The 12,528-nt window shown below is 44.8% G+C and overlaps 1 protein-coding gene across 2 annotated transcripts in view; it reads left to right on the top strand.

Annotated features, from left to right (window-relative positions):
- The first annotated feature begins 985 nt into the window (after positions 1–985).
- The window catches only part of Gan (gigaxonin), a 51,518-nt gene continuing 39,975 nt past the window's right edge, over positions 986–12,528 (top strand). For both annotated transcript variants that reach the window (XM_023709351.1, XM_004625759.3), the window contains exon 1: positions 986–1,253. In XM_023709351.1, the coding sequence (XP_023565119.1) occupies positions 1,087–1,253 (167 nt within the window). In that variant the 5' untranslated portion in view covers positions 986–1,086. The remainder of the gene's footprint in view (positions 1,254–12,528) is intronic.

Genomic DNA, 12,528 nt, shown 5'->3' with positions numbered 1-12,528 from the left:
TGTTTGGAAGGATGACCAGTCTTCTGGTCCTCATAAGACTGCTAATACTTTGGTGGCTTCCTAAGTTCCTAACGTTTGCACAAAACGGTAGCCACATTCTCCAGTCCCCTGTGCTTTCAGTAATCTCGGGAGAAACTTCACACAGTATGACGTTGGCCCGATAGGCTGAGCCCGCTCAGAGGTGTTTCCTGTCACTGTCTTGATCTCCAGGGAGTTGAGAGGCTGGTCCCGTCTGAACATTTGGCCTTTCTACCTCTCACCCCTTCCACATTTTCATCCATGCAGTCCTATTGTAATCCACTACTGTCCACCTCTCTCAGCACCCTTTCATTCAAACCTTCAATATTTCCTTCTCTCAAACGCTACAATGTCTAAGCATCTAACTGCCTTTAGCACCCCACCCCAGTCATCGCACCGGGGTGGCTTCTTGAAACTTTCCATGGCTCCAGATGCTCACTGGAGCAAGACCCACCTTACCACAGGCCGGGGGCGCCGCCAAGCTCCAGGCGTCCCGGGTGTTTCTCCAGCTTACTGCGCAACACCAACACGCTCTGCGCTCTCACCTGGGAAAGCTACGCCCACAGATTCCTCGCTCACAGCTCAAGAGCGCCCCATACTCAAGAAGTCCTAGTCTTCTTTTTGGAGACGAAAACTGGGAATGGGCACCTTACCCAAGGCCAAACTATCTGTAAGTAGAAGAGCAGGGCAGTATTCAAACTCGCGGCTCCAGACGCCGCGAGCTGGACCGCGAGTCCCAGCCCCACTCACAACCTTCGCGGCAGCAGCTGTCAAGAGAAGGGGGAAGAAGGCTTCTGATTGGTCGCTGCCAGGGGCGCGCGGGGGCGTCGCGGGGAGATGACGCAATGCCACGACTCCTTAAAGACACCAGCCGCGCGCGCCGCGATTGGCGCAAGCGCGTTCTGGGGCTCCGGCTGCGTTTCTGAGTCTTGCGAGCCCGGCCGGGAGGGCGGGTGCGCGTGCGCGCCGAGTGTGTCGAGAGAGCGCGCGCCGGGGACGCGGGCGGTTCGAGGGGTCGGGCCTGGCCGCCTCCCGAGCGCGAGCGGCTGCTGAGAAGCGGGCGCCGCGATGGCCGAGGGCAGCGCAGTGTCCGACCCTCAGCACGCCGCGCGCCTGCTGCGAGCGCTCAGCTCTTTCCGCGAGGAGTCCCGCTTCTGCGACGCGCACCTGGTCCTCGACGGAGAGGAGATCCCGGTGCAGAAGAACATCCTGGCGGCGGCCAGCCCGTACATCAGGTGAGAGGGGCCGCGGCCCGGCGCGTCCGTCCCTGAGCCCCCGCGCCCAGGCCCCGCCGACGCGTCCCTCCGGCCGACGGCCCGGGGCCCTGCGCCTTCGACCGCTCGTGGGCCGGCTCGCCACCTCGCGGTCCGCCCGGGCCCAGCCCGCGGCCCCTCCGTTCCCTCCCCGGGTTCCCACCCCACCGGGCGGCTCAGGCCTCGGAGCCCGGAGGGCCCGGGACCCGGGACAGGCGAGCAGGGCGGGGCTGCCCGCGTTCGCCGGTGCTCGCGGGTGGCCGCCCCGACGCCCCTCCCCGGGGAGCAGCAGCACAAACAGCTCCGCGGCGGCGGCGGCGTGTGCGGGCGTGTGGGCCTGTCGGAGCTGCTCCTTGGAATAGGTACCGCGACCCCCAGGCCGAGGACCTTCTCCTTGCCTAGTGTGACTTTCCATTCCTTAGTGAGAACTGAGGGAAAGAAAGGTTGTGGGTCACAGGCACACGTTAAATTAAGCTCTTGTGGAATTTTAAAAGACCCACTGCAGTTCTCCTGATGCAGTTACAACCCTCCGACCGGGAGATTCTAGCGCCCGAAAAGGCATCTTAAGACTTAAGTAAAACAAAGCTTAACCTGATTTGCTGCTCAACTAACCAGGTTAGTTAAAAGGCGATCAAACAGTGCTTATAAAGCGTATCAGATGTTGTAGGAGGCTGCAGTCTTTTCTTCAAGCAACTTTCCAGCAACCCGGGTTGCTCTTTTAATAAAATGGGACAAAAATGCTAAGAGCTGGAGAAAGTGCCCAGTAAGCTGGTTAAATATAGGCTAATGGTAGAGAATGTCATTAGAATTGACAGGAGAGAAAAAGCAAAATGATGTGTACTGTATTCTTAGTGCTTTGACCCAGCAGAACTCAGCACACATACTACCTCTTAACCTTTGCATTAAGGGACATTTGGGCTAACTCAGAAGCAGTTCAGGTACCCTTGAAGCTTCTGACTTCTGGATCCTTCTTGTAACTGCACTTGCGTGCTTAGTGGTGGTGGTAGGGAGGTGGTACAGAACGTAGATGTCCAGTGTGACTGCGCTTAACTGGCAGTTCAAAGATCAGGGCAACCAGTATCAAGTTGGATCAGCAGCTAGGGACTTTGCTGTACCCCATGAAATGCTTGTTTGGAGAAATGCTTAGAAAATCTTTCGATCTGTTATTGTTACAGTTCTTTAAATGGCATCTAGTTGGCTTAAAGTTGCAAACCATAAAATAATGTACTTGACATCTCCCTTCATTTTCCTCCATAGCACTTACCTCTATAATATACCCTGTGTTTTACTCATTTAACTTGTGGGTCTTTCCTAACCGCAGCATAAGCTCAGGGAGGTCAGGGACTTGTGTTCTCTCCTGGGCCCCTCACACCTGGTGGCACGTGTTGAATTGGCTGGCTACCTGCCTGCCTGTCTTCCACCGCAGCACGTGGACCCTGGCGGCTTGGCCCCCTTCCGTTCCCATGTTAGCCAAGCAGTTCTATGTATCCTTAGACCCAGCTGAAGACTACTTCCTGTGGCGAGCTTTTACTTGTATTAACTATGAGTTTTGGAAGATGACTTAGTTTGCCCTCTGCTCTGACAGTCTGCTGAAGGGTAAAATGTGTCTTCATCTCTTTTCATCTTTGAGCAGCCTGTGAAGAAGTAATAGTGTTTTGAATGCCATCATAGTACTGGACACTAGACTGCATAAAAGGCTACACAAGCAGTAGCACCAGCTGGCTACGAAGACCTCCCATGGTCTGGATTGGTTACTTTCTAAGGAAAATGGGAGCTGCAGGGCCATTCTGTGATCAGTGTTACCAGGTCACTAGATCTTAATGGTTGAACAAGATAGGGGTAGAGTTAGGCACTAAATGTATGGTGCCTCACTTCTTGCTCTTGCCAAACCAAGTTACAGCATAACTTGTACGACTCTGGTGTGTAAACCTACTGCTTGATGGCTGTATATGTTATTATTATTATTATTATTATTATTATTATTATTATTTTGTGGTACTGGGGATCAAACTCGGGACCTTGTGCTTGCCAGGCAGGCACTTATGCCACTGAGCTATGTCCTTGACACTGTATGTTATAATTTCAATGTATATGAAGTACTTTCACGTACTGTCTCATTTTCATTTTCAACCATTTTGTGAAGTTGGTAGGGCAGCAGGGTTTTTTTGTTTTTTGTGTTTTGGGTTTTTTTGCAGTACCTGGGATTGAACCCAGGACCCTGAGCTTGCCAGGCAAGCACTTATTCTACTGAGCTATCTCCCTGGCCCCAGGGCAGCAGTTTTTAATATTTTACCATTATACATGGATTCATTAATATTTTTCATTGATAGATCATATTAAATTGATTTGGCTATTGAAGTGGTAGAATTTTCTTGTGGTTCTTTAAAGTTATCAGTTTTAGGTCTGTTTTAAATAAGTTTGGGTTCTTTATTACTAACCTAGAAACAAACTGTGTAATAATTCTAAATAACAATAGTGGGGATCTTTACAATGTATTTGTTTTATTCCAGTGGCATTTTAGAAAGGAAATGAATTTGAATGTCCTAGAACATGGTTTGTTTTTTTTTTTTCTTTTGAAAAAGCATTTAGATAGGATTCAGAGATAAATTCAGTATTTAAAAATTCGGTTATCTCTGAAGTTTATAGAAACCTGGGTTTTGCTTAATGTCCTTAGTTAGCCTAGGTGTAGTAACTGTCACAGTGGTCCAGAGTTGTATAGTTAGGAGCCTTGTATGAATTATTTCCTGTATGCTACACAAAAGGAGCCAGTCCAACTTGATCACACTAGAATTAAAATATTCATTTGACATGCTTCCTACCCTAATTACTCTAATCTTTTTCCACAGCTTTTTGGGGGGTCTATCATTTGTTTTTACTCCTAACAGCAATGATTGGCAAGATGCAATATTAGACTTTCTATAAGAAGGGGAAAAGGGGAGAAACTTCATTTCTACAACAAAACTCTCCTCATAAGCTCAGAGGCATCTGATAGTTTGGGCTGTGTAGAGTGTGTGCCCTGCAACCTCAGACTGCAGATGTTCCTGGAGGGCAGGCAGGACCTCCCAGAGTCTTTCTGGCTCAAGAAGTGGGATGCTGCTGTTTCCAGAGGCCCTTTCCAGCTTCTTATTCTGTTACCTGCATGGTATTTTTATTTTTGGTTTGTTGGGAAAACTACACTTAGCTAAGGCCCTTTAAAACAAGATTGAGCTGATAGATAAAATGACCCACAGTCTTTTCAGTCTCAGCAACCCTGAGTCCTTCAGGAAAAGTCTCCCTGAGGCATACAGGAAATTTCTGTTCTTTATAGTATTGCAGGACTTGCTGCACTTTGTGTCTAAGGCTCTTCTCGTGCTGGCCCAGTCCCATTGATGAGTTTGGACCTCCTCTCCTGTGAGCTGTGGCTTTTGGGGAGTGATGTATGTGAAAAGAATTTGAAATTGAGTCTCTGTGTTTCTGCAGTGACATTTTAATGACTTCGTATAGGTTCCTGGTCCCCCATTCACTTTGGGCATGTAGGGTTTTCTAGGCAATACTAGTTTGTTTAGTTTCAGGCCTAGATACTAAAGAAAGATTCCCCAAATTTTGATCTTATGGTAGGTCACTAACAGTATTGGTGGGTTTTGCTTTGTCCTTTTTGTTTTTTTAAGAGAAAACTGGTCCAGTAATGGTGGAATGAGACAGCAGGCCTCAAATTCAGCCTAGACCAGTAGTGGTGAACCTATGACACATTTATTGTCTTTCTTTTTAGACAAGAGTTAATATATGAGTTCTTTTCTAAATGAAAAACTCAGTCAGTGTTCAGGTTTAATTGCAGTGTTGGCTCTTTGCGATAAATAAGTGCTCTTGGGTTGTAGTTTGGGCATTCGATCTCTAATTCACCATTACTGGCCTAAACCACCTTGAACAACTTTTCTGGAACCTCCTCTCCTCTGTGCAGTAAGGTTGGTTGTGCTACTTGAAGCACAAATTTCCTTGAAGTCTAAATTATGTAGCTGTCTGCTATTATTGTTTTGCTTCATGTGCATGCGTTGTGGGAAGTCTCTTTCCAGTTTTATGGCTTTATTGTCCATTTAAATTTTTATCACACAGTGATGTTGAAACATTTCCCTTTCCCTGGCAGACAGAACTTTGTTGGGTGTTCTGTTGTGTAAATCTGGTCCTATAGCATGTTGTTGTAACAAGCATTTCATGGTGCTAATCTGGGTGTGTTCCAAGGCCTAATTACTGATGACACAGTTTTGTCATTTAAATCTAAAATTTGACTCAAAAAATGAAGATGTGTTACGTGAGTGTGCCAACTCTCCACGCTACATGTAATCTTTATGCATTACATGTACTAATCAAAAAAATTTAAAAAGAAATAATGGACTCATGGATGATGCTGATAAAACTATAAGGAGGCTGATATGATCTCTGTTGGTCCATATTTCACAGTAACATGGAAATCTCACCATTCATTTTATGGATGCCTGAAATTTGTCTTGTAGCTTAATGTCACAGGGGCACTAAAGTCCATTAGTATTATCTGCTGTGTTGGAGCATGCTATCAGTCCCCAATTCTCCCTTCTTGATTAATTTGATTGAAGAACTGAGCTTCCCCTTTACCAGAATTTTTGCTTCCCTGTTAGTGTGGAGAACCCATTGTTGTGGCCCCAGTGTGCACTGTGTTCGCCAGTGGTGAGGAAAGTCTACTGGGATGCAGGGTGATTTCAGAGTAGCACTTGCTTATTTTGCTTTCCTCATGATATTTTCAGTCTTCTCTTCTTTGTGTTGTACTTTGAGTCTGCAGTTTTTTTGTATCTATTGCGGCTCCTGAGTCCTTGTCATAAGGATTTTGAATAGCAATTGTAGCCTGCAGACTTCCTTAGTATTGAGTTCTTAGTGTTCAATTAGAAGCTCCAGGCTCTGAATCTTACTGAATCCCATGCATTCTGTAAATTGACTGTACTTATCTCTTGTCAAGCTCTTATACTGAGGAGAAATAAGTTGAGCCTGATATCTTTTAATGGCTTTTTGTTTTATAAGACTTTTCTACAGTTGCTTAAAAGATTAAATCTGAAGCTGGGCCTGGTGGTGTATACCTGTAATCCCACAGGCTGAAAACAGGAAGATCACTACAAGTCAGTCTGTGTAGTAAGACCCTGTAGCCCCTGTACTAAATACACACACACAAATACATTAAATCTGGCCTGAAATTCTTATAGTCAAATAATTTAAAATGTTTCTCTAGGGCTGGGGAGATTGCTAAGTAGAATAAGCGCCTGCCTGGCAAGTACAGGGTCCTGAGTTCAATTTCGAGTACCACAAAAATAAGTTAATAAATAAATAAGATCTCTCTCCTTCTCACCCTGTCTCCCTCTCTCTCCCTTTCTCTGTCCCTGTCCTCCATCCTCTCCTTTTTTATATTTATAATCTTGTTTTAAACCCTGCTCTTCTCTGATATTAAGACTAATATTACTTTCAAAAGTAATATTAAACTATGTTTAGTTTTGAGCACTTAGAGATGTACTTTTGGGTATTAGCACTGTTTAACCAAGATCACCCCTTTCAGCTTGAAGATACTTGTGATAAAGATACTTGTGAGATGCTGGCTGCCACCACTAGGTAGCAGTGACTGCTTTAATTCCAGAGAGGTCTGGGGAGGGTTTCAAATGACAGGACAAATCAATAAAATTCTTGTTAGACTAGTGAGTCTGACATGAGGGGATGTGTTGAGTGTTTGGCTGTATTGAGAGCTATCATGAGGAGTATTATTTGGAGAAATAGTGATAAACTTTAGCTCTAATTAATACTGTTTGTGTAATTAATGAGTCCTCACTCTTTTGGCTTGTTGTTTGTGTTTTCCTCTATATGTCCCCTTCATCATTCTTAAAGTAATCTTTGTTTAATAATTTAGAGGTATAAGTAAAGTGCTTTTTCACATAGAAACCCTGGTTTGTCAGGATTTAAAGTTGGATGATACAGACTAAGCCTCCAGATTATAAAACCACCTTATCCATTGTTTAAAGTGTTAATCAGGTCTTCTGAAGATATCAAAGTGGGACTTAAAATCTATTTATAAGCCATAAAGAAAACATAATTAGGACAAATAAGGAGTTCTTTGGCTCCTGAGTACTGTGTAATATATCTTTTAGGGAGCTGCATCATCCTTCTGAAGGCTATCATTTTGTGTACTAAAGCTATAATATAAATGAATAATTTGTAAGTTAGAATTCTGGGTTAAGGGTGGAGATGCGGGGGTGTGGGGCGTGACAGGTGGCCAGCTCTGGCTGCAACCTTGAATTTGAGTGCTTCCTGTGGGTTCTCTGTCTCCTAAGCCACAATGAGTCCAAAGAGAAAGGAAGTCAGAGGCTCAGGTAAGGGCTGCAGCTCTGGCTCTGTGGAGGGGAACGTTCCCGTGCTCAGCCAGACTTTCAGCCCTTAGCTGGAGTTCTTACCCTGTGTGCTCGGAAGAGCCAAGGGTCAAATCATCTTCTGAGGATCTCATTGCCCAAAGACGTAATAGTAGAGCCATAGCCTGGTGTTTGCCACTTCTGTTTATTCACAGGAATAAAGGAGGCATGCCTAGCTTGCCACAGAATTATTTTGGTAATAAGATGAAGTATAAACAAACAGGTTGAGCATTCTGAAATCAAACATCCACAATTCTCAGAAATCTAAAAGAGCACCAACAGTGGCACAAATGGAAAATTTTATACTGACCTTCTGTAATGGATCTTAATCAAAACATAGACACACTAAAAATATGATGTAGAAATACCTTTAGGCTAGGTTATGAGATGTATATGAAATATAAATGAATTTTATATTTAGACTTGATGTATCATCCTAGTATATCTCATTTTTTTTTGTATGAAAAATATTCCGAAATCTGAAACACTTCTCATCCCAAACATTTTGGATAAGAGATTCTCAGCTTGTTTAGCATTTGTCATTTACTGTGGTAGTGAAGGAATTTGCTCAGAGATGTTAGGAAAAGGTAATACTTAGAGAAAATAAGATCTTGGTGAAACAAACATTTTTTTTTTTTTTTTTGAAAAACAAAAAAAGCCTTCAAGCAATAAGGCTTTGGTAGGTAGTGTATATTATAAACAGAATGTAGGAAGATTGATTTTTGAGAAACCAACCAGTGCATGGTGGATTCCAGAAAGGTAAGCTATCTTTTATTTTCCTTTTGGGAGTTAGTATGCTAGTGGATAGAGAAACTTAAATGCGTATAGTTAAGTGCTCATAGTTATTTTGTGGTTCCTTCCACTATGAAGTATTTCTGTGGTGCCTTTGCTGTCATTTCTGGTTTTTTTGGGGTTTTTTTTTTTTGGTGGAACCAGGGTTTGAACTCAGGCCCTTGTGCTTGCCAGGGAAGCGCTTATTCCACTGAGCCATCTCCCCAGCCCTCCACTATGAAGTATTCCTGTATCTTTTTAGGAGCAGTTTTAAAGACCACTTGGTACTTATTAGGTTTATGTTAGCATGAAATGGTAACATGAATAGGTATATTATTTTATAGTCACTTAGCATTCATCAGGTACCCACTGCCAGTGCCTCTGAATAATTGCAAATTGTTTGGTATTATTGAGCTCAGAATGTCTACAGACTTATACCACTTAAATTGTTTGTATCATTAGAGGAAACTTCATGTTGAAACCTCAAGTCAGGATGCGAGGTTGTCATGGGTCTCTCTTAACATGTAGAGGGCATTTGCTGGAACTGATCAGCCAGAGGTTTTAAGGATGGTGACATTTCATAGAGCACTGAAAGTCCTTAAAGGGAGAGATCTCTGAGAAAGTTTGTACTCTTCCTGCTTGCCGTACCTCACTTTCTACTTTCACGCGAACTTGGAAACCAGCAAGACTCACAGCTGTGTCATCTTCTGTTGGCTCCGTATGGACGTGGTCCCCCTGAGCCTTCAGCTTCTCTTCCTGGGCTGGAGCTGGGTAAGGTTTTACACCGACCATAGCAGTGCAGAGGCTCCTCTGGGTCTGGCTTCCTTAACAGCTCCTGTCTTGCAGAAGAACAGATACCAGCCTCTAGCCTACAAACTCTAGTCCCTGTGGTTGGGAGGGAGGAAGTAAAATTCTCACATTTCTTACCTTCTGTAGTAGTTGTTCTCTTTCATGTTCTTTCATATCAGTAGGAAAAGGGCTCAGGAATTTATTTCTCCCTGCCATAGCTTTTGGGCCAGTCTTCAGAAATAGCATCATGGCTTCAGCCATGTGTGTGTGGGCTCTTTTATCAGTAATACAATTCCAGAATTAGTGCTGTCCAAAGCTATTGTGTATTTCATCACAGATGCAGTTCATTGTTAAGGGATCTCCTATGCTCAGTGTTGACTATCAGGGGTGTATTACAGGGTTAGTCACTCATACAACAAGTGAATACACAGGAAATAAAAAAGTCTCCGCACCTGTGAGGAGCTGGTGAGAAGGGGAACAACGGCCCCCATCTCAGTGGCTTAAACAGTGCCACACCTGCCAAGGTTCCCTTTCCCTTGCCTACCATTGAGGAGCACTCAGTGGTTTCCCACAGACTGTCAGAACTAATTCTGGGGAGGTAGAGACCTAACTTGGTGTGTTTATTTTTGTACCCCTGGGAGGCAAGTGAAGGAAATAAATATGGAGATAAGGATTTTAAAATTACTTTAGATATGCACTTAATTTTTCATTACTGCATACTCTGGTGTTACATGATTGTGTCAGAATTTCAGAAATGGGGAAAGAATAGATTTATTGAAGTAGACACTTCTGAAAGTCTGTTCAAAAATTTATTCCTTGGTTCATTTGACCATTCTTTGTTGAGTCAGTAGCCCTGTTAGTCGCATTTCAGACACCCTTGTCTTTGTGTAGAGCACATGGGATCTGGCTGAGTTTCTCAGATATGCACGCTCACCACTCCACTTTCTTGAGTGCCTGAACCAGACAGACTGCATTTCCGCATCCACCGGAAGTAGTCTGATCACAGAGCCACAGGAATAGTCTGAAAGGGTGATCACTGTGGTTTGCTGGGAAGAGACTAGGCTCTATGTACTGTTTGAAACTGCTCTGAAGGAGGGATGGCAGGGACAGGAAGAGAGCAGGAAGGCCAAGGGAGCGGGAGCCACCTGCTCAGAAGGAAGGGCAGAGGTCTGATCCCATGGAGGCTCTCAGGGCCAGCTGAAGTTGCCGTCCTTGCTCCACTTGCCCAGTTCCAGGGCCCCAAGTGAGCTATGTGTGTGTGGGGATGGGGGTGGGGGCTGGTGAGGGAGGTGGGAGAAAGGAGCAAAATGACGATTCTTTGGCGTCTTAGCTGTGAGAGTTTAGGTTTTGGGAGTTATGTGTAGGCATCAGTGGATTTTAAGAAGGGGAACACTCAGTCTTGTAAAAATTTTAATGTCACTCAAGCTTCAGTAGTGAAAATGGATTACAGAAGCCGCGCTTGGAAATGGGCTGTATATGAGGCTGCTGTTGGTGTCCTGACTGGAAGTGGGGTTCCCTGGCCTGGAGTTTGGCAGGGAAGCGAGGGCTGGCTCCACAGTGTCTGACTTTAGAACTTGTGGTGAGGAAAAGGAGACCCCGGAATGGCTCCCAGACCCCTTTGTTACCCATAGGAGCCTGCTCATCATCAAACACTGCGGGTATAGGTTGAGGGCATTTAGAACATTTAGAATAATTTTGTAAAGTATAGAATCTACTCTTAAAATTTTTTATGAATTAGTTTTGAAAAAGCTTTTTAGTTCTTTAAAGTATGGAACAAAAACTTTTAATTGCATGGACATTTCTAGAAGTACTTCAGGTGTCCTGAGGGGAACAACTACATGTTCCATCAATAGAAGGAAGGGTTGTATTGAACAAGGCCCTGGAGCACTGGGGTGGTGGGCAGATATTTGGAATAGGAGCCAGGGCTCACACAGCGGACAGCATGTGTAGATAGCGTGGGGAACAGGCTGATGGGGTTGTGCTGGGGCTTCATCCAAGCAGGAGGGAATGGCTCTCTGGGGTGCCGGGTGACTTTCGGCTGTTGCTCATTAAAGACTGTGCTGTGTATGTGGTAGAGCTGTACTTCAGCGGCTGCCTGTTGATAGGCTGGGAAGGACGAGGCCAGAGTGACTTAAGACTGGCACAGGGCCACAGTGTCATAGGTGCCTGAGTGACAACGAGCCTTGAGGATGGGGGAAGAAGTCAGCGGGTTGCTATTTGATGCAGGAACTAAGGATGAAGGTGAGAAAGACGTGTTGAAGCTTGGTATGGTGACACATGCCTATGATTCCAGTACTCTGAGAGGCTGAGGAAAGAGGTCCAGCCTATGCAACTTAGTGACTTAAACTGTATCTCAAAATTTAAAATGAAAAATTAAAATGGGGCTGGGAATATAGTTTAATGTGAAGGCACTGGGTTCAGTCCCCATACCATAAGTCTTTGTCTTATGAATGAGCTCCATTCCAGGAGAACATTGGTAAGTTGGATTTATTCATAAGCCCAGCAAGGGGAGCCTTATTTATCTTTGACACAAATATACAATGTAAAGCACTAAGAAGAGAGAGAGAGAGAGAGACACACACACACACACACACACACACACACACACACTGCAAGTAAACTAGTTTTACTTTTCTACCTATGTTAAAGTAGTGGTACAGTATAGTATTTTCGCTTTTGCTTCCATGGCATTGCTTTGCGCATCCTAGCAGGCCCCTCTATACCAACCCTGCTCTTCCATTTGCTTCCAGACATCCTGAGCTCTGGTTGGCACTAACTGTACACTTTGGCACTGTACAGTAAGCACACAGCATTCTTGCAAGTGTCTGGCAGACCCGTGAGCTACTGCTGGGATTTGTTTACACTCACGAATGTTCATAATACAAGGTCCTTTAGTATCTGTGAAAGTTTGTAAGTCAGGTCTTACTCTATTGGAAGTGAGGCAGGGAGGGAAGAAGGAAGAAAGAGATGTTCTTCCTGCAAGACCTCATTCAAATAATCCTTTCTTCTTGCCATTTTTCTTCTGCCAAATGTGCACACACACCCTGTCACCATGGGTCCCCTCTGATGTAGTGTGTACCTGAGTATGTGGCATCTGTTGGTCCTTTCTCTAGTAGGACAAGCAGGGTGGCCTGGTGGGCTGGGTGCTTTTAAAGGCTGTTAGCCGGTCTCTCTTGAGCTGGGGCAGTAAAGCCATAAGTGGAACGTGCTGGGGGTCCAGAGTTGACGGCAGTGTGTGAGTACTGATGAGGAAGCTCAGGTGCAGTACATACCACTTGCAAGTAAGACGAAACTTCATGTTGCCA

Source organism: Octodon degus, unplaced genomic scaffold, assembly GCF_000260255.1.
Source record: "Octodon degus isolate 3935 unplaced genomic scaffold, OctDeg1.0 scaffold00011, whole genome shotgun sequence".
Lineage (NCBI taxonomy): Eukaryota > Metazoa > Chordata > Mammalia > Rodentia > Octodontidae > Octodon > Octodon degus.
The sequence above is the reverse complement of the archived record's forward strand: the minus strand, read 5'-3'. Positions and strand labels throughout refer to the sequence as shown.